The sequence below is a fragment of the Peromyscus californicus genome, unplaced genomic scaffold (assembly GCF_007827085.1).
Source record: "Peromyscus californicus insignis strain IS unplaced genomic scaffold, ASM782708v3 Scaffold_4__1_contigs__length_199733344, whole genome shotgun sequence".
Taxonomy (NCBI): Eukaryota; Metazoa; Chordata; class Mammalia; order Rodentia; family Cricetidae; genus Peromyscus; species Peromyscus californicus.
This window is the reverse complement of record NW_026294562.1, coordinates 4,698,569-4,717,094: the sequence shown is the minus strand read 5'-3', so window position 1 is coordinate 4,717,094 and position 18,526 is coordinate 4,698,569. Positions and strand designations below refer to the sequence as shown.

General features: G+C 49.3%; 1 protein-coding gene across 3 annotated transcripts in view; it reads left to right on the top strand.

Moving 5' to 3' along the window:
- Vwa2 (von Willebrand factor A domain containing 2) overlaps positions 1-18,526 on the top strand; it is a 42,630-nt gene that overhangs the window by 2,397 nt on the left and 21,707 nt on the right. For all 3 annotated transcript variants that reach the window (XM_052763430.1, XM_052763429.1, XM_052763428.1), the window contains exons 2-5: positions 4,463-4,524; positions 8,774-8,848; positions 10,767-10,900; positions 17,203-17,312. In XM_052763430.1, the coding sequence (XP_052619390.1) occupies positions 4,473-4,524; positions 8,774-8,848; positions 10,767-10,900; positions 17,203-17,312 (371 nt within the window). In that variant the 5' untranslated portion in view covers positions 4,463-4,472. The remainder of the gene's footprint in view (positions 1-4,462; positions 4,525-8,773; positions 8,849-10,766; positions 10,901-17,202; positions 17,313-18,526) is intronic.

The following is an 18,526-nucleotide window of genomic DNA, read 5'->3' as shown; positions in this document are numbered from 1 at the left end:
TTGTGTCATCCGCACACGGCCACCAAAGGGACACGCAGGAGGGGTCGCCGTGTCTGCATTTTGCTGTCTGGCACCTGGGATGCTGCTCCTAGAACAGCTGAATACACTGAAGTCTCTGCCTCAGTTTGCCTTCTCGTCTTCAGCCCAGCCTAGATGAGGCCTTTTTCTCCTCCAGCTGTGCACACACACCCCAAAAAAGTTACAGTTGCTGCTGTCGGTCTGCTTGTCTGTGTTAGTAATTGCTGCTCTTTACCGGGGCTCCTCTAATCTGTAATTAGGAAGGGTAGCCTTCGCCTGAGGGGGCCTTTGAACCGGGTTCTGTGGCATCCTGCCAACCTTCTCAGGTCAAGAGGTGGATAGTGTCACCTCTATTATAGAGAGAAGAGAGCTGAGAGGCGGAAGTGAAAGAATTTACCAGAACGGCTCATGCTCAGGTCTCTTGTGGGCCTATTAATGCTTGTTCGACTCCACCTAGATATTGCACCTGTCCTGACATGGCCGAGAGGACCTGGGCTGGACCCCAGGTATGCAGTTTGCTAGTTCTGTGACCTTAGGTCCTACCTTCTCCCAGGCTGTTTCCTCCTCTGTGGAAATGGATGTGCTCACACGAACCCTACAGGACTGAATATTGTTGAGTGAAATTGGTGGGTTGAGTGTCAGGATCTCTTAACATCAGGTAGAAAATGAACTTCCTCTCAACAAGGTTTTTCTCATGTTGTCTCACTGTTATAACCATCGTACAGACGTAAGCACTGAGATGGGGTCGGTGTTGGCCAAGCCCTACCTGCTGCAAGCAGAGCTGGGCTGGAATCCAGTCTCCAGACATAATAGCCTGTGTGTTGTTCCTCACCTCCACGTTCCCCCGGGTTTACAGCTCTACAGAGCACGAGTCCTGAAGGATGTAGAACAGCCAGGTGAGCCTCGAGCTGTTTGATCTACAAACATCTTAGCAGATGTGGAGAGACTGGGAGCCTCTGTGATATGTCCAGTCTTCCAGGGACTCTCTGGTGACACCACCATTGTTCATCCTGTCCTGCTGATTGCTGCCTGTGAGACTGAAGGTTTGCTGGCTCTCTTTAAGGAGGGCACTGCCTTTCCTAGGAAGCCTTAGAATGTTTTCCCTAGCTGGGAATGGTGACGCATGTTTGTGGTCCCAGCTACCCGGGAGACTGAAGCAGGAGGATTGTTTGAGTTTAGCAGTTCCTGCCAAGCTTAAGAACATAGCAATACCCTGTCTAAAACAGACAGACAGAGGAGATAGCAGGGAGGGAGGGAGAGGGGGAAAGGGAGGGCAGGAGGAGCTCTCTCTAGCGTATCATACTAGGAAAAAAAATTGTCCTCTTGTCTTGGGTCTCTGGGCCTGAGAAAGATATTTTATGTGAAAGACAAGGAAGGTGATTGTTAGAGCAGAAAACAGCAAGGGCGTCCTGGGCACCCTGGAGCCGTCCTCCGACTCCAGTCTCCCTGTTCCGGCATTGACTGTTAGAAAGAACTCAGGTTTCCTTCCTGCAGATTGGGGAAGGCTTATAGGGAACACTGATATTTGTGGAAGAAGTTTTATTTTCTAACGAGGTGGAAGTGGTCTTCCTTTTCCTGCACTCTTCATATCTGATGATGGGGAAAGATGGGCACCACCCTGCAAAGCTGCCCTTGGTGATGGTCTTTAAAAAGCAGCCTTGCTTTGGCTTTTGTTCCTTGCTGTGTCTGAGAAATACAATTCTTAGTGTGTATACAATGGAATGATTTAGCAACAGACCTCACTCACCTGGTGCAGGTGCTGCAAAGGTGTAGCAATCAGATGGGGAAATGGGGTGCAGCCTCTGAGTCCATCTGTGAGCTGCCTGGAAGCCAGGAATAACACGTGTGGTGAGCATAGGTAATGGAACAGGAGGAGGCAGTAAGCAAGGCATTCTGTAATGGAAAGGGCTTGGCAAGGTGGGTCTGCACCCAGGGTCAGCTCCTGCCTCTGGCTTGCAGATCGTCAACAGGAATGCACAAGGCCCTGGAAATCTCACCATGTGCTCCAGTACTATTGAATTGAAGGCAGGTACCAGCTGGTACAAACTGCCAAAGGAATCGATTCAGGGTGTCAAGTGTGTAATTAGGATTCTCTTCCTCCGTCCCACCCCATAGTTCATAGCTTTTTTCTGGGTCCCAGATTTCTGCCCCAGTGCCCCTGTTGGCCTGCTGCCCAGTAGCTCTTCCTTGCTCAACGTTCTTCTAGAGTCTTCCCCAGAATCCCGAAGGTGGTGGCTTGAGCAGCTCACTGGGAGGCTAGAATGGACTCCAATTCACTGACCAGCCCTGTAATGCGGCATCTGTAATGGGGATGATAGACCCTCAGTGGCTGCCTAGGAGGGTTAGGAGAGAAGACCCAAATATGGGGAGCCTGATGGCAGCCTGTGATGGTTTCCTGGGTAATAGTAGTTGTTGATTTTTACCGCAGAGTTCATCGTTACTAAAAACCTCTCTAAGCTGCACATGGTGTACACCTGCAGTCACAGCTACTCAGGAGGCCGAGGCACACACGCGCCCAAGAGTTCAAGGACAGCCAGGGCAATACAGACAGATCCCATTAACTCTTTGCTTGACATAGAGCAGTGGTTTGACTGTTTAGCTACCATTGTAAGAATGTTTTGATACGTAATGAGACGAGAATAAGCTGGATATGTGTGACGATTGGGCGGGAAGAGTCTGGGCGCTAATGGGACTCTGCAGAATGGCGGAGGACAGCTCACCAGTTTGGCAACAGCAATCCTTCCTTTTATCTTAGTCTAAGAAAGTTCAGTGAGCATATGAACACCGAGATACCCTGAAGGGTTCCCTCCAGCCCCCTGCAGATGACCTGAAGGTACTGACCCAAGCATGTGACTTCCCTTCTATGTACCAGGCATACAGTGTCAGGGCTTCTCCAGAGACCAAGACACCATCCCTGGTGGCACCTGGCAATCAAAACAGTCAGATCACAGGACAGTTTTTGTGTGGGCTGTGTGATAAGAGGGGACAGGCGAGAGAGATGCCATGTGACCACCATTTGTGGAAACTGTTTTCCATGCAGTTCCCATTTGCAGAGTGCCAACATAAATTTTGTCTTAATGAGCAGAAAGGTAGGATACTGAAAACGCCCAGCTGGGCAAGCAGAGGCACATAAATAGGGCACGGTGAAGTTGCTTAGGTTAGTCCTGTGCTGTAGAATGAGGGCCCCGTGTTTCCTGGTGCCCCAGTAAGCAGGAACCTCCCATAACCTCCCAGCAAGCTGGGAATGTGTTTCCGGAAACATCATTTACATCCTGCATAGGCTTGCACCCCTGGCTTCTGTGCATGCTCAGGGTCAGACACTGCAAACCCAGAAAACCACGTTGAAGCTAAGGAATCGGACAGCGTTGGGAAGTTTCTCCGGAGTCCCACACTGTCTCTATCCTACTACCTCCTCCACATGCCTCATTCCTCCACTGGCATTGGGGGCCTGTCCCACATCCAGTATAGGGCATAAGGGGAAATACATGCTGAAAGTCCCGCACCTGTCTTGCTGGCAGACCCAGGATCTGGAATCATGTGAGCCCCTCTCAGCTGGACAACAGCCTCCCCAGCTGCCTTTCTCCCTTGATGGTACCTGGGACTCTCCTGGTGCCTCTGCTCTGGTAACACTGAGTGTGCAGGGGTTTGTTTGTTTGACAGCCAGAGTCATCTGGGAAGAGGGATCCTCAACTGAGAACATGTCTCCATCAGATTGGCCTGTGGGCAAGTACATGGGGGCACTTTCTTGATTAATGGTTGATGTAGGAGGCTCTAGCCCACTGTGGGTGGTGCCATCCCTAGGCAAGTGGTCCTTCCTGTATTATATAAAAAGGAAACTGAGCAAGCCAGGAAGCAACTTGGTCTCTGTGTCAGTTCCTGCCTCTAGATTCCTGCTGGCTTCCCTTAATGATGAGAGCCAGATTAACCCTTTCTTCCCCAGGTTGCTCTTGGTCATGGTGTTTTGTCACAGCAACAGAAGAGAAACAAGGACATGCAGCTTTTCTCTGCACACAATCTCAGTAGCTGGAGAGAGGTTTCCTGACTTGCTAGAGAATTCAGAAAATGAGGGTGTTCAATTCCAGCCATCACCTTGCTTGCTTTTGGAGAAGTGGAGGAGGGAATCACTTTAAAAGGGATCACATGGCCTGTTGGGATCCTGCAGGGCGGAGAATGAGGACTCTTTAAACAGAAAATCTCTCCCAAAAGCTGTGGAGACCTTGACTGGATTTGAGGCAGGAATGATATCTGGAAATATGTCAGACGGCTGTTTAAGGTTAGAGTGTTTGGAGAAAGCCTTTATGGTTTGGGGACACTTGCCTTCTCCAGGCTGTGATGACCACACTGAGGCCTCCAGTGCCCTGTTCCTGGGTACATCTGTAAAGACATCCTGGAGCCGGTCACAGAACTCAGGGCTGATATCTGCTTTCTCTTCCTGGCCCTTTAGGTCTGACAACATGCCTCCATTTCTGTTTCTGCCAGCTGTCAGCATACTCCTCTTCTCCATGGGTAAGGTGTTTTGTGGGGGGCTGTAAATTTTGAGGGTTTGGTTTGTTTCTAATCCCACCGACTTTAACTTCATTTTTGGAAAAGATGCTTGTGTGTATGGAGAAGAGAAGGGGTATGCTTGCCTGTGCGAGCAAATGCCCAAGCCAGAGGTTGATGTCTGGTGTCTTCCTGTCACTCTCCACTTCAGTTATTGAGGCCAGGTCTTCCGCTGAACCCACAGCTCACCCTTGCAGCTGGGCGGGCTGCCCAGTGAGCCGCTGGGGTTGTCCTGTGTCCACCACCAGTACTGGAGTTACACACACACACACACACACACACACACACTGCTCCCGGCTTGTATGTGAGGCCTGGGGATCCAAACTCAGGTGCTCGTGCCTGAACAGCAAGCACCTCACCCACTGAGTCATCTCCCAGCCCTGATTTTAGCTTTTATAGTCTCTTAAATCTAAGTCTCCACTGTGTGGCAGCCTCCCTAGCCTAGACCCGATCATCTTCAGCTTGGACTCCTCCAGTTGCCTCCTGATGATCTGCTCGGGTCCACCTGGCCCCTCCATGCCATCCTCCAACAGCAGCCTTATCAGTGTACAAATCGATCACATCTGGCCCCACCAAGAGCTTCTAAGTGACTTTCTGCTCTGTGAGTCCTCTGTGGCAGGTCTCCTTCTGCATCCTTACTTTCTCCTTTTCACAGAGGTTCCGATTCCTGGTGGCCACTCTGCCCAGATCACGTCTCCACCCCATCCTGTCTGTCACTGTCACCCGGGTAAACTTGAGTCCATCTCTTACCCAGCACAGCTCCTCTGGGCTCCCAGATTGTGTCAGTTCACCCAGAGCCTATGCCCTGTAGTACCCGACACAGAGTTTGCTTCTGTGACTTTGACAGTGCATGGCTTCCACAGGGAAGGACTCTGTAGCTGATGGCATCCTCATCACTGGATAACCTCTGTGCCTCAAAGAGGACCTCATGCTCCGGAAGTAGACTGAGAGACCAGAGTCTCCTTCCTTAGCCTCCTGAGTTGCCCCTGAGTTCCAGCCTCTCTGAGGGATGAACTGAGATAGTGGGGAGAACCCCGTGTGTCTGTAGACAATCATCCCGGAACAAGTGCACTGACAGTTCAGTTGTGGAAGGCCAGCCTGGGTGCTCTGCTGCAAAGCTGAGGTATGGGACTGAAGCCTCTAAGACCATGATCCTCCTTAGCCTGCATTTCAGAGAGCAGACATTTGCTGTCTACGGAGTTGACTCCAGTCACCTCCTTCCTGTCTCCCACGAACAAGGCTAAAGACACAGGCTGCCCAACCCACTCTGTCCCATCTCCAAGCCAGGGAGGCATACTATCTCACTTGTCTTCATGGCCTAGGGGCTGGTGTATACTGAGCCTTCTTGAGGAGCAAGGCTTAAATAAGGTTTCTGGTCAGCTTCCCCAGCCTGAGTTCTGCTCTGTCTTGTGATGGTGCTTCCCTCCTGAGACCCTGTCCCACCTGTTCACATGCTTGATCTGTCCAGCATTCCATGGAAGAGGCCATGTCATTGACCAAGGGGACACAGATATAGGTGGTATGGCTGGAACTGACACCCAGGCCTCCTGACTTCTGAGCTGGCTCCATCACTGTGGGTCCTCTCAGGAGACAGGACTGTGGAAGACTCTGTGAGTGAGTGAGCAAGTGAGTTCATCCGTGGCTCTCAGGATTGTCTGTGTATTAGCACCACCCACCCACCAGGAGAGTAAAGTTCTGGGACCTTAGCGGAAAGTCTTTAGAAGAGGCTGCTGACTTGGTTAGACGCAGCTATAGTCAATCACCCTATTCCTAATCTGTAGCATCACAAAGGGGTTTGCAAAAGGCACCGAGAGTGCCGCTCAGACTGAAGATAGGCTCACCCAAATCCTGGCACTTGCTCTGACTCTTCATCACATGATGCAGAGGGGCACAGTGATGTGCTTAACAGGTGGGCACTGGTCATGGATCTCATCAGTTCCTGTCTCAGGGAGGTGAGTTTGGGGTTCCTGCAAAGTCTTTAAAAGTGCTGAGTACTTCTGTGTTTGTTATGTGGTTATGAAGAGTCTTTGGCTACTGGGCTCTTTGTCAATAACTCAGACTTGCCGGGCGGTGGTGGCGCACGCCTTTAATCCCAGCACTCGGGAGGCAGAGCCAGGTGGATCTCTGTGAGTTCGAGGCCAGCCTGGTCTCCAAAGCGAGTTCCAGGAAAGGCGCAAAGCTACACAGAGAAACCCTGTCTCGAAAAGCCAAAAAAAAAAAAAACAAAACAAAAAAAAAAAAAAAAAAAAAAAAAAAAAAAAACACCTCAGACTTATTTCAGGGAACTTTAGTGTCTAGAGTTCAGGTGGAGAGTAGAGCTCTGTGAGCATGGAAGACGGGGCACGTTCCTAGGCTTGGGAATTTCCAGGGAGCTGAGGTCCCAGGGGATTATGGGATAAGCTTTGGCAGTCTGCATGAGTTGACAGTCCTTGATGGTCTCCAGTGCAGTGCAGCAGAGAGCCTGTCCTAGACCTGGTACCCCATAGCCTGGGACTATGGAGCTCAGTGCTGGGTGATGGGAAACAGGGACTGTTTGCTGAAACATAGAGGAAGGGACAACGGAGACCAGAGCGATGTTCATGGAGCCTAGTGTATAGAGAGCAGCCGGGAAGGCAGAGGGACCCAGCCTGGCCGGTGCCGCGTGAACAGGCTGACCAGTGACACCCATGCTGGTGTCATCGTCGTCATTCCCAAGCCCACTGTGCTGCTTGAGTGTCTGTCTGCGATCCGTTTCCTGGCAGTTGCAAACCCTGTGACTCCAGGCTGCTGTTCCATGGGACTCCTCTTTCCCACCCGGCTCCCCCTCTGCCCTGTCCCAGCAGCTCCTCACTGTCACGGTGCCTCATCTACCCTTTGTGTTCACTTGCTCCAGGCTCTGCCTCCCTGGCTCCTTCCCTCTGCCCGTGCTGCCAGCGGTCCAGCAGCTCCATACACACTTCTTCAACTAGATACCCAAGCTTTGAAGCTGCAAAGGGAGCTGGTTTTTCAGAGGAGTTCCCTGGGTGTCCTCCTCACTGCTTTCAGGTTAAGTCATCCTAAAACAGCCCCAAGACCCTTTGGTGTGTTATCCCCACCTCCAGAGTTCATTTCTTTGTTTTCTTTAATTTTGGAGTGCCAGAAATTGACTCCACAGCCTTGTGGCTGGCACACAAGTCTTCTACCACTTAGCTATACCTTCAGCCCCAGAGTATTTATAAATTATCTCTAACTGCTCATAATCTGTTATAATTCCACTGAGTATGAAAAAGCACAAAAAAACTTATCAGTGAACATGCTACCCTCAAACATTTCAGCTCTTGGATGTTAACTGTATTGTAAATATATCAACATTTTTCACTATTTCTGTCTGTTTGTAATCTCTTTGGCCCTTCTCTAGCCCAAAGAACATTGAAGGAGAGGATCTTACCCCACATTTCCCTCCCAGGACAACTGTTTTCCCCTGATTTATTTTCAGTTACAATACCACAGGGTCAAAGGATAGAAGCATTTTCATGAGGCCTCATTCACGTGGCCCCGTTGTTTTCTAGAAAGCTTTGTACTGATTTACAGTATCACCATCGTGGGGAAAATTCCCAGTTGAATCCTTTCTCAATGATATTTAAAATCCAAATTTAGCCATGTAAGTTTGCATGTATAAGCATTCGGGTACCCCTTTTGAATGTTTGCCCTGGTTCTCTTCTGTGGATTTGTCTCTTCCATGAATTTTAAGCTTTATGGCAGTGATATCTTTTTTACCCAGCAACAGATTGAGAACCTTGCAAGAAGGTGCCTGGATACTGAGCCAAGAGCTGTACCCAGAGGGGACACAGTTATGATCATGGACAGAAATCCTCAGGATCATAGTCATTCCATAGCCATCTGGTGTTAAAAACAAACAATGATAAAACTTTCTCCCACAAGCTACTCAAATATAAATAACAAAGTTACTTCATGGAAGTAGAGAGGTTTTTAAATGCTATCCATGTAAGTATCCACAATGCTTGGGGCTTGGGGGTAGGAATGAGTGCTAAACACATATGGTCACATGTGCTACCCCTGAGCCACACCCCAGCCCTGCAAGCCACAGCCACAGCTCTCTGGTGATTTTTGAGAGAGGACGGTTGGACTTCTCCACATCTACCCTCTGCTTTGTTCGTTTAGGTCACATGATGTAGAGACAACAATATCTCCCATCCTTCCATGTCATGACTGCTTCTGTTTTTTTCTCTCCCAGTGTCCCCATCCATCTCTCTTCAGGAAGTCCATGTGAGCAGGGAGACCATTGGGAAGATTGCAGTGGCCAGCAAATGTAAGTTCAGTTTACCTACTCCTCCAGACATGGCTGTTCAGACCTCAGTGCGGTGGACCCAGCCATGCTCCTCCTGAGAGTTTTCACTGTCATCCTGGCTTCCTCTAATGGGGTGGCCAGTCATTTCCCCCATTCAGACCTTTTTATAACTCCTACTGAGCGACTCTCCGTGGTTAAAATAGTAATAATGAGAAGCAGCAACAACAAAAGCAACCTCTTTGCTATTGAATTTTAAGTTAAATTTTCATTTCATTTATGTATTTATTTTGTGTGTGCACACTTATGTGCATGAATGCACTGGTGTGATGTGCATGTAGAGCTCAGAGGACAGTTGGAGGGACTGGTTCTCTTTCTACCATGTGGGTCCCGGGGACCGACCTTAGTCAGCGAGCCTGGTGCTAAGTGACCTCTGGGCTGTCGCGGCAGCTCCCTTTGTTGCTGGTTTTCTTGTCTCAGGGTTTTCTGTCACCTGACGCCTATCTACCAAGCCACCCATATTTCCTGCCGCATTTCTCCTTCTACCTGCTGAAGCCAAGCTAGTGCTTTCCCGGAGGCCCTGCCTGGCTCCTCCCCTCTCCCCCCTCCTAGTTAGGGGGGATTTAGGGTTTCATTCCAGCTCCACTACTTCCTGGTACTTTGTTACTGGGAAGTTACTGCTTCCCTCATCTGTCCAGTGGGAGCGAAAACACAAATCTCAGGCTGAGGGCGTGGCTCAGTGGGTAAAGTGCTCATCTGGATCCTCAGTGCCCACTAGGGAAGCTGGGTGTGGCAGGGTGTGTGATCCCAGCACTGGGTAGTGATGACAGGCTCACTGGTCAACCCACGAGCTCCAAATTCAGTGAGAGACACCATGTCAACAAGCAAAACAGATGCAATGGAAGAACATACAGGTTATCAGCTCCGTGCTGCACAGACATGCACAGGTGTGCACACTTGCATGCACGCACGTGTGTGTACACACACACACACACACACACACACACACACACACACACACGCACAAAAGGACTCTTTAGGAGAAGAGTTGAGATCTAGATGACAGCTAAAAGTACAGACTGCCCCGCTAGGTGGTAGAAGAAGTTCCTCCATCCAGTGTAGTGATGGTTGGTGGGAGCCCTCGGCGCATGCACTGAAAATGCTAACTATGTGCCTTAAATGGTGAATTGTATGGTATAGGAAGTCTCTAGAAGACATTCAAAGAAATAAAACAGTCGGGGAGCTGAGAGGATTAGATGCGTGGACACGTCAGATACAGCTTGTGCTGACTAGTTTTATGTCACCTCAACACAAGCTGTAGTCATCTGGGTAGAGGAGGGGGCTCAGCTGAGAAGATGCCTCCGTAAGATCAGGCTAGAGGCAAGCCTGTAGGGCATTTTCATAATTAGTCACTTGAGAGGGCCCACCCAGCCCATTGGAGGTGGTGCCACCCTTGGGCTGGTGGTCCTGGGTTATATAAGAAAGCAGGCTGAGCAAGCCAGTAAACAGCACCCCTTCATGGCCTCTGCATCAGCTCCTGTCTCCAGCTTCCTGCCCTGTTTGAGTTCCTGCCCTGACTGCCTTCCATGATAAACTGTGATATGGCAGTATAAGTCAAATAAGCCCTTTCATCCCTTGTTGCTTTTGGTTCTGGTGTTTTATTACAGCAGTGAAAACCCTGACTAAGACATAACTCAAGCTGTGCTGAAGTAGAAGAAAGGCATGGTCACTTCAGTTACTTGAACTCTTGGGTCACTCAGCCTCACATGTCAGAGTACCCAACTAAGATCACGACTCTCAAGGCTGGGCCCATGATCACCCAGAAGACCCTCTTCACAGGACTCCTGTCATACAGCTGAAGAAGTGCTCACAAGCAGGCCCTTACCTATCTTATAACATGGAAGCATCTAGTATAATTTCCTCCCTCTGCTCCTGTCTCCAGTGATGTGGTGCTCAGCGGCGGTTGACATCCTGTTTCTGTTCGATGGCTCTCACAGCGTTGGGAAAGGCAGCTTCGAGAGATCCAAGCACTTTGCCATCACTGTCTGTGATGCTCTGGACATCGGCCCTGGGAGGGTGAGTGCAAACGTGTCTTGTCTGGTGTCTTTGGTTTCAAGTGACAGAAACTCAGCTTGAAGCAGAAGAAAGAATCAATTGTCTGTGGGATGTAGAGGACTAAGGGGCAAATGGAAACATGGCAGGATTGATGCTGGGAACTTGGGGATCAGCCAAGGCAGTTAAGTGACCCCTTCTCCTTCCTCGGCTTTGCTTGCTTTGACTGATTAGTTTCTTTGCAGCACACAGCAGAGTTGTTCTGTATTGTCCTTCCAGCTAGTTCCTCCACAGGTTGGGGAGAGTTTGCGAGAGTGCACCTCCTAGATCCTTGTGGATCAGGCAGAGCTCCTAGGAAGGCACCAAATGACTTAAGCCACATAATAATCCCCTGTCCAGTATCAGCACTGGAGAAGAGGGCCTCATCCAGGTTCGGGGCTGGAAAGGGAAGAACATGGATCCAGCTTCCAACTATAGAGAGACTGGAGTTTAAAATGTTTTAATTAAGTCTTTGTGGATGCTCTGTGGGTGGTCTGTTGTTGAGCTGGATTTAAGGCAATGAAGTCTTCCCTCTTAACAATTAAAATTTCATCCCTGGCTCCTCAGAAGAGGGAATACACACTGAGCAGACTAGAATCTTAGTGTGAGGCACAGCCTTGTCCTCTCTTGTCACTTGGAAAGACCTGCTCCTGTCTGATCAAGTCCAGAGAACACCTTCATGCCGCATCCTTCCTGGCTTCCAGCACCACAAATACAGAGTGGGGTCACTGTGACTCTTGCTTCTAAAAGGAAGAGTTTTGAACAACCCAACAGCACAATGAATAATGAACACAACCCTCAGAGAGACACAAACAGCCCTCAGCTGTGTGCGGGGTCGCCCAGCTTCCCTGACTCAGCAGCAGATCTCCAACACTGTATCTGTTTTCACTCTGCACCTGAACAGAAGTACTGGCGGCTTGGTGACATGCTCCATGGGCAAACCTTTAATAAACGAATCCCCGTGCTCCAGAAGCATAGGAATGTCCAACGCTTCCACTTCCATGGGGGCACACCAACTTCTCCCACACTGACAGAGGCTTGGGCCCTCCGATCCGATAGTCCATGCCTAAGGACTCCCACCCATGCAGTTATTGATTACAGTGTGACTTGTCACCATAGAAGATTTCAGGAGCTGGGCGGTGGTGGCACACACCTTTATTCCCAGCACTCAGGAGGCAGAGACAGGTGGATCTCTGTGAGTTCAAGGCCAGCCTGGACTACAGAGTGAGTTCCAGGAAAGGCTCCAAAGCTACACAGAGAAACCCTGTCTCAAAACAAACAAACAAATAAAAACAAGATTTCAGGCAATCTGAACGTGCATTGGTAGGGGACAGGTAAGAACCCACAAGTTTCCTGTTCATCCTTAATTACAAATGATGTAGGGTTCAAGTCCAGAAAGATAGACTGGAGCTAATATATACACTGTCTAAATTTTCAACTATGTAAACCCACCCAAAAATGAAATAAAAAGAAGAGTAGATTAGTTTGGAAAGCCCATAATTATTTGAATTAAAGACTAGTCACAGGGGGAGAAAGGAAGTGGTTTTCCAAGGCAACATTCCTGGCTTAATCCTGTAAAGGATTTGGGAACAAGCAAGGCTTGTAATGGGGGCCAGGCTGTCTGGAGATGGGGTGTCATTTGCAAGTACAGGCAGTCAGGCCTGGTCTCTGACACTAGAGATGTCATTCACACAGTCACGACAGGAGCAGCCCAGAGGTTCTGAATGTGGTATCAAAGTAGTATCAGCTGCCTAGCGTGGCCAGAGAAGAGACCTGCTGGGTTTCCACCTTCCTCCAGACAAGGCCCTACTTTAAAAATGCGCCCCCTCCCCAGTTACTCCTGGAGGAAGTGGCATAAGGCCAGTGACCTTGCATTAGCCTAATGTGTCCTGAATGGGCAGCAAGTTGGGAGACAAGAGAAATATGACATGCATATTCTTTAATTTTTTTTTTTTTTACATTTACTGTATGTAGGTGTATGTACACACAAATGTGGAGTCAGAAGGGAGCTACTGGAGTTAGTTTTCTTCTTCTACCTTGTGGTTCCTGAGGATCACACTCAGGTCACAGACTCCACAACAAGTACCTTTATCCACTGAGCCAGCTCGCTGGTCCTGACCTGTACATTCCTTTCTTTTTCTTCCTTTCTTCCTTTCTTTCTTCCTTCCTTCCTTCCTTCCTTCCTTCCTTCTTTCTTTCTTTCTTTCTTTCTTTCTTTCTTTCTTTCTTTCTTTCTTTCTTTCTTTCTTTCTTTCTTTCTTTCTTTCCTTTTTCCTTTTTTTTGGTTTTTCAAGACAGGGTTTCTTCTCTGTGTAGCCCTGGCTGTCCTGGAACTTGCTCCTTGGACCAGGCTGACCTCAAACTCAGAGATCGGCCTGCCTCTGCCTCCCAAGTGCTGGGATTAAAGGTGTGCACCATCACCAGCTGGCTTGATATGGACATTCTTTATCCCATGCTCTGCAGAAGAGGAAACCAGCTCAGAGACATTAAGTGACGGCTGAGGTCACAGAACAAGCTCAGACAGGGCTACATGTGGAAGAACTGGGCTGCTTGACTCTTAGCCCAGGATTTGCCCAGATTGTCCATCTGTCTATCCCTGTGGGCAGCCTCTGGGTTAGAATGGTGTAATGACACAAAATGCCATCTCCTGCCACCCACAGCCAGTTGACAGCCGGCGTCGGTGTGGCAGTCAGTGGTAGCGGAGGGGATGGGGGTGTGGAATGGGGTGGAACACAGAAAGAAAACAGGCTACAGACCTTGGGCTGACGCTGCCAGGAGCAGATCTCTACAGCTCAGGATTTAAGCATCTCTGTGTACGTTGATTATTTTTGTGTCATGGTGACCAAAAGGAAGGAAAAGGTTTATTGTGCCCATGGATTTGGGGAGACTTTAGCCCATCATGGTGGTGAAGCTGGGCTGTGAAGGTGGCTGCATCTCTGGCACATGGTACAACCAGAGAAAAGAAAAAGCAGCTGAAACCAGGCCTGCCTGTATGACCCACTCCCACCTGCCAGAACCTTCAAAATAACACACTGAGGACAGAGTGCTCGAAACGGGAACCTGAAATACGTACTTCGGGTTCAAACCACAGTGTAGAAATGTGGTATGGAATCCTAGGCAGGGCCTGTAACAGAGCCAGGGTAGTGAGGAACCTGGGAGCTTCTGTATGGGAGGGCCCGCTCTGTGAAAGAGTGCAGAAGGGCTCCATCATGGATGCTTGGGGAGATCAAAGTGGGTTTAACCTAAGAAAGACTTTCAGCAGCACTGAGAAGCGGGGCCTGAGGGAGGGAGCTCAGACAGCAGAACAGACAGAAGAAGGGCTCGCTCCATAAGCGTGAGGACTCGAATATTCCCCACACCCACATAAAAAGCCAGACAGGGTGCCACACACTTGTCACCCGGCACTGAGGAGGTGACATGTGTGTAGCCGCTCTCACATGACTAGTCCCCAGGTCCCAGTTAGGGACCCCGTTTCAAAACACAGAGAGACACCACCAAGGTTGGACTCTGGCCTCTTCCTGCTCTCTCAGATGCAAAGACACAAGCACACACACGAAAGTCTTGAGGAACAGAAACTGGTGTCTGCCTGGGTGAGTCAGTGAAGGCACTCTTCGGAAAGGCTTTGCTGGGCGGTGCCTGTGCGGCGCTTGTGCGGCTTCAGGGTTTCTGTCTTTTCTGTTTGTGGTATCTGATTTGCCGCTCATTTTGATTCCTTTAGTTTTAGGAATCGTTTCCAAGTAGCTTTGTGGATGGCCTGTTGTTTAGGTAGAGTTGAAGTGTTTGAAATCTTCCTCTTAACACAAACTCAGACACTCACTTCCTGCTTTAATGGCTCTGTGACTGGGGTGCAGACAGAGACCTGGGTGGTTTGCTTCTGTGTACAGTAAACTGAAGATAAAAGGCAGCCATTGTGTTCCCAAACCACCAATTAAATGAAATGCCTTAGCGACCTACTGGGGCTGTTTCCTGTGTGCTTTGATTTGAAGCTGAGTTCTTCCTGCTTAATCCAAGCAAGTGGCCCCAGCTGCCGTCTCCGGAGAATTCCTCCCACCCTTCTACCAAATAACTCCTTCCCATGGTTCAGTAAAAAGGAGGACAGTGAAAGAAAAAGAAAATCTGCACCCACACACTCCCCACTCACAGACCACACCACCTGCTCTGACCACCGGACCCCACTACCTGTTGGACCCCAGATCCTCCGACCTGTTCTGAGCAGCCTTGCAGACCCACTCTGCAGGCATGGGCACCAAGAAGACGTGGTTCCATTTTCTCCTTTTCTAGAAAAGTTAGCGTAGTCTACACATTACTCTCTGTCTCTTGTCTTTTTATAGCATATTATCCGGGCAATCTCATCTCTCTCTATGTGGATGTATAGGTATTACAGATAATTAGCCCATCATGAGGATGATTTACCAGGACTAACTAGCCAGCCCTGTTGGTGGACTGTTGCTGTCACAAATACATTGTCATCTCGTAAAGGCCTCATTTCACCTGTGTGGAAGACTACCTCTAAGATAATCTCCAGCAGCCATATGCATTCTTAGCTGTTAGTGTTGCCCTCCATAGATCTGGTACCCATTTATAGTCCTACCGAGTGGCTGAGAACGGTTCCCTTTGCAGACACTGCATCTGGTTTTCATTGTCCTTGTTGTTGTTATTTTTTTTTTCCCACTGAGCTGATAGGGAAACAGTATTGTTTTCCTAAGGCCAAATGTCCTGCCATGAAGGAACCGTTTGTTTTCCCTTCTCTGGTCTTTGTTCGTGTCTCTGGCCAGTTTGCTGCTGAACTGTTCTTCTTTTGCACATGGAGGAAACTCACCCTTGCCTCCATGAGCCATGAATTCCTTTCCATTTTGTCTTTACCGCTGACTGTGTGAAAGTGTGTTTTACCCAGAAGTTTGTTCCAAGCACTGGGATTTGTCAGACTTTACAACATTTCAAAGATTCAAGACTGGATTTTAGTTCCTAGCAAACAAGGGTCTTCTCCCAAGAGTTCTTCTAGAATGTTCCTGGGAAAGATACAGCCTTGCAGCTTGCATACATTTGCACTTCTCCTTGTGTGGTGGCGGGGTGGGGGTGTCTTTCCAGCTGCCGAGGTGCCGTGTGCTGAGCAGACAGTCTTCTCCACCGGCTTGAGATGGTTGTTTTGATTTCTTGTTATGTTCCAGGAAACTGCAGCAGGCTTCCTGCTGCTAGACTTCTCAGGTTGTTCCACTGACTCCCTGTGCCATCCCCTCGCATGGTCACCCAAGACTTAATGTCTTTCTGCTTTTAGCTGCCAACAGCTTCCTGTCTGTGGGAGGCCAGCTCGGTGAACCCAGGGCATTAATTCATTGTCTCCCAAGTACTGGGCCTGCTCAGGGACTGCACTGGAGACTCAAGAAGTGTCTTTGCCCGTTTGAAATCTTTGCCACAGTTGACCTTAGTGCAGAGACTAGTGACTGAGAATGTGGCACCTCTGGGCTTTGGTGAGCTGAGGATTAGGAGCTGGTTGGGCCCTGAAGAGGAAACACATGTTGCAGTGCTCACGACTCCAGATGCTCAGCGCCCCAGCTTCAGTCTTGTGAGGCACGTGTCCGGTCTCCTCCTCTGGCCTCAGTCAGGAAGCAGACTCTGCTCCTTCTCCAGCTCTCTCGCTCCCTCACCGCTCCACTATTGTGTGTCCCCGTTTTAGGAGCCGACTGTCCCCCTCTGAGTCTGGTCTAGAGACTTGGCAGGAGCAGGTCATCGGGGGTGGGTGGCTGTGGTTAGGTTAGGCAGTGGCCTCTGTGGAAATTTGGCTGGATTTGAAAGCATTTTGTGCCATTCTGTGTCTACTCCTGAGGAGGCAAGTGGTATGACAGGGCTTCAGAGAAGTCCAGATACCGGAAATCCAATGGCCCAGGCTGCCTTTCCTTGCCAGTCCAAGTAAGCCTTGTACAGTGTCATCTGTATATGTTACTGTTGTCTTCAGTCACAAAGGCATCAACTCAGCCCCTGTGGATCAAATGAGATAATGCACGAGTTTGCACACAGCAGCACCCAAGCCAGGAAGCATTTGGCAGATGCAAGCAGAGCCTTGCCTGAAGCTGCTTGCAGCTCGGCCGGGATAGCTGCGCGATGGGTAGCAGGTGATTAACTGCCATAGCAGGACACAGATGTGTCTGACCATGTCCTTCCAGATTCTCCAGCTGGTCTGCAGAACCATGGTTCAAGGGAGGCTGAGGAGACACGTGAGTCTGTCTTCTCTGGAATGGTCATGATTTGACCGAAATCCCTGGGGCCTCCGGCCCTGTTTCCTCCTACAGGTCCGAGTGGGAGCCTTGCAGTTTGGCTCCACTCCTCATCTGGAATTCCCCGTGGGCTCCTTTTCCACCCGACAGGAAGTGAAGGCAAACATCAAGAGGATAGCTTTCAAGTAAGTATTAGGGGTTAGTGCCATGAGGACACTAACACTCGCTGCTTGCTTCTCTCTCTCTCTCTCTCTCTCTCTCTCTCTCTCTCTCTCTCTCTCTTCCCCCTCCCTCTTTTTGAAACAGGGTCTCATTGTGTAGTCTAGGCTGGCCCAGAACTCTCCCTGAACCCACAGAGATCCTCTGCTTCCCTGAGTGCTGGAATTAAAGTCGTGTGCCACCACACCTGGTGAAGCTAGCTGGACTTAGAACTGCTGCCTTGAAGGGTTTAGTCCTACTCACTTCCTGCCCCAGCTGTGCATGCTGGGTAATTCTCAAGCCTGCCCCTTATTACATGATGACATCCAGGTGGAAATTTAAAACACTAGTTAAAAAATTGCTACTGTTATATGCAGTTGTTGGTTACCTAGAAGAGAGAGTTAATGATAGGGGAGAACTCGTGGTACCAGCCTCAGCTATCCCTGGAGACCTCACAGCTTTGGACGTTCACAACATGTCTCCAAACCTCACTTTTTACACCCTGAAAAGTAAGTTTCCTTCTATTCCTGAGGGTGCTTTAAGATTGTGGAGAGCTGTTCATGTGCTCATTTTCATATACAATCATAAATATGTGCATGTGCTCCTAGTGCAGGAATGTGTGTATGCCTGTGCTCTTCTGCATGCACAGTGCAGGAATGTGTGTATGCCTGTGCTCATCTGCATGCACAGCGCAGGAATGTATGTATGCCTGTGCTCATCTGCATACACAGCGCAGGAATGTATGTATGCCTGTGCTCATCTGCATACACAGTGCAGGAATGTATGTATGCCTGTGCTCATCTGCATGCACAGTGCAGGAATGTATGTATGCCTGTGCTCATCTGCATGCACAGTGCAGGAATGTATGTATGCCTGTGCTCATCTGCATACACAGTGCAGGAATGTATGTATGCCTGTGCTCATCTGCTTACACAGTGCAGGAATGTATGTATGCCTATGCTCATCTGCATGCACAGTGCAGGAATGTATGTATGCCTGTGCTCATCTGCATACACAGTGCAGGAATGTATGTATGCCTGTGCTCATCTGCATACACAGTGCAGGAATGTATGTATGCCTGTGCTCATCTGCATGCACAGTGCAGGAATGTATATATGCCTGTGCTCATCTGCATACACAGTGCAGGAATGTATATATGCCTGTGCTTATCTGCTTACACAGTGCAGGAATGTATGTATGC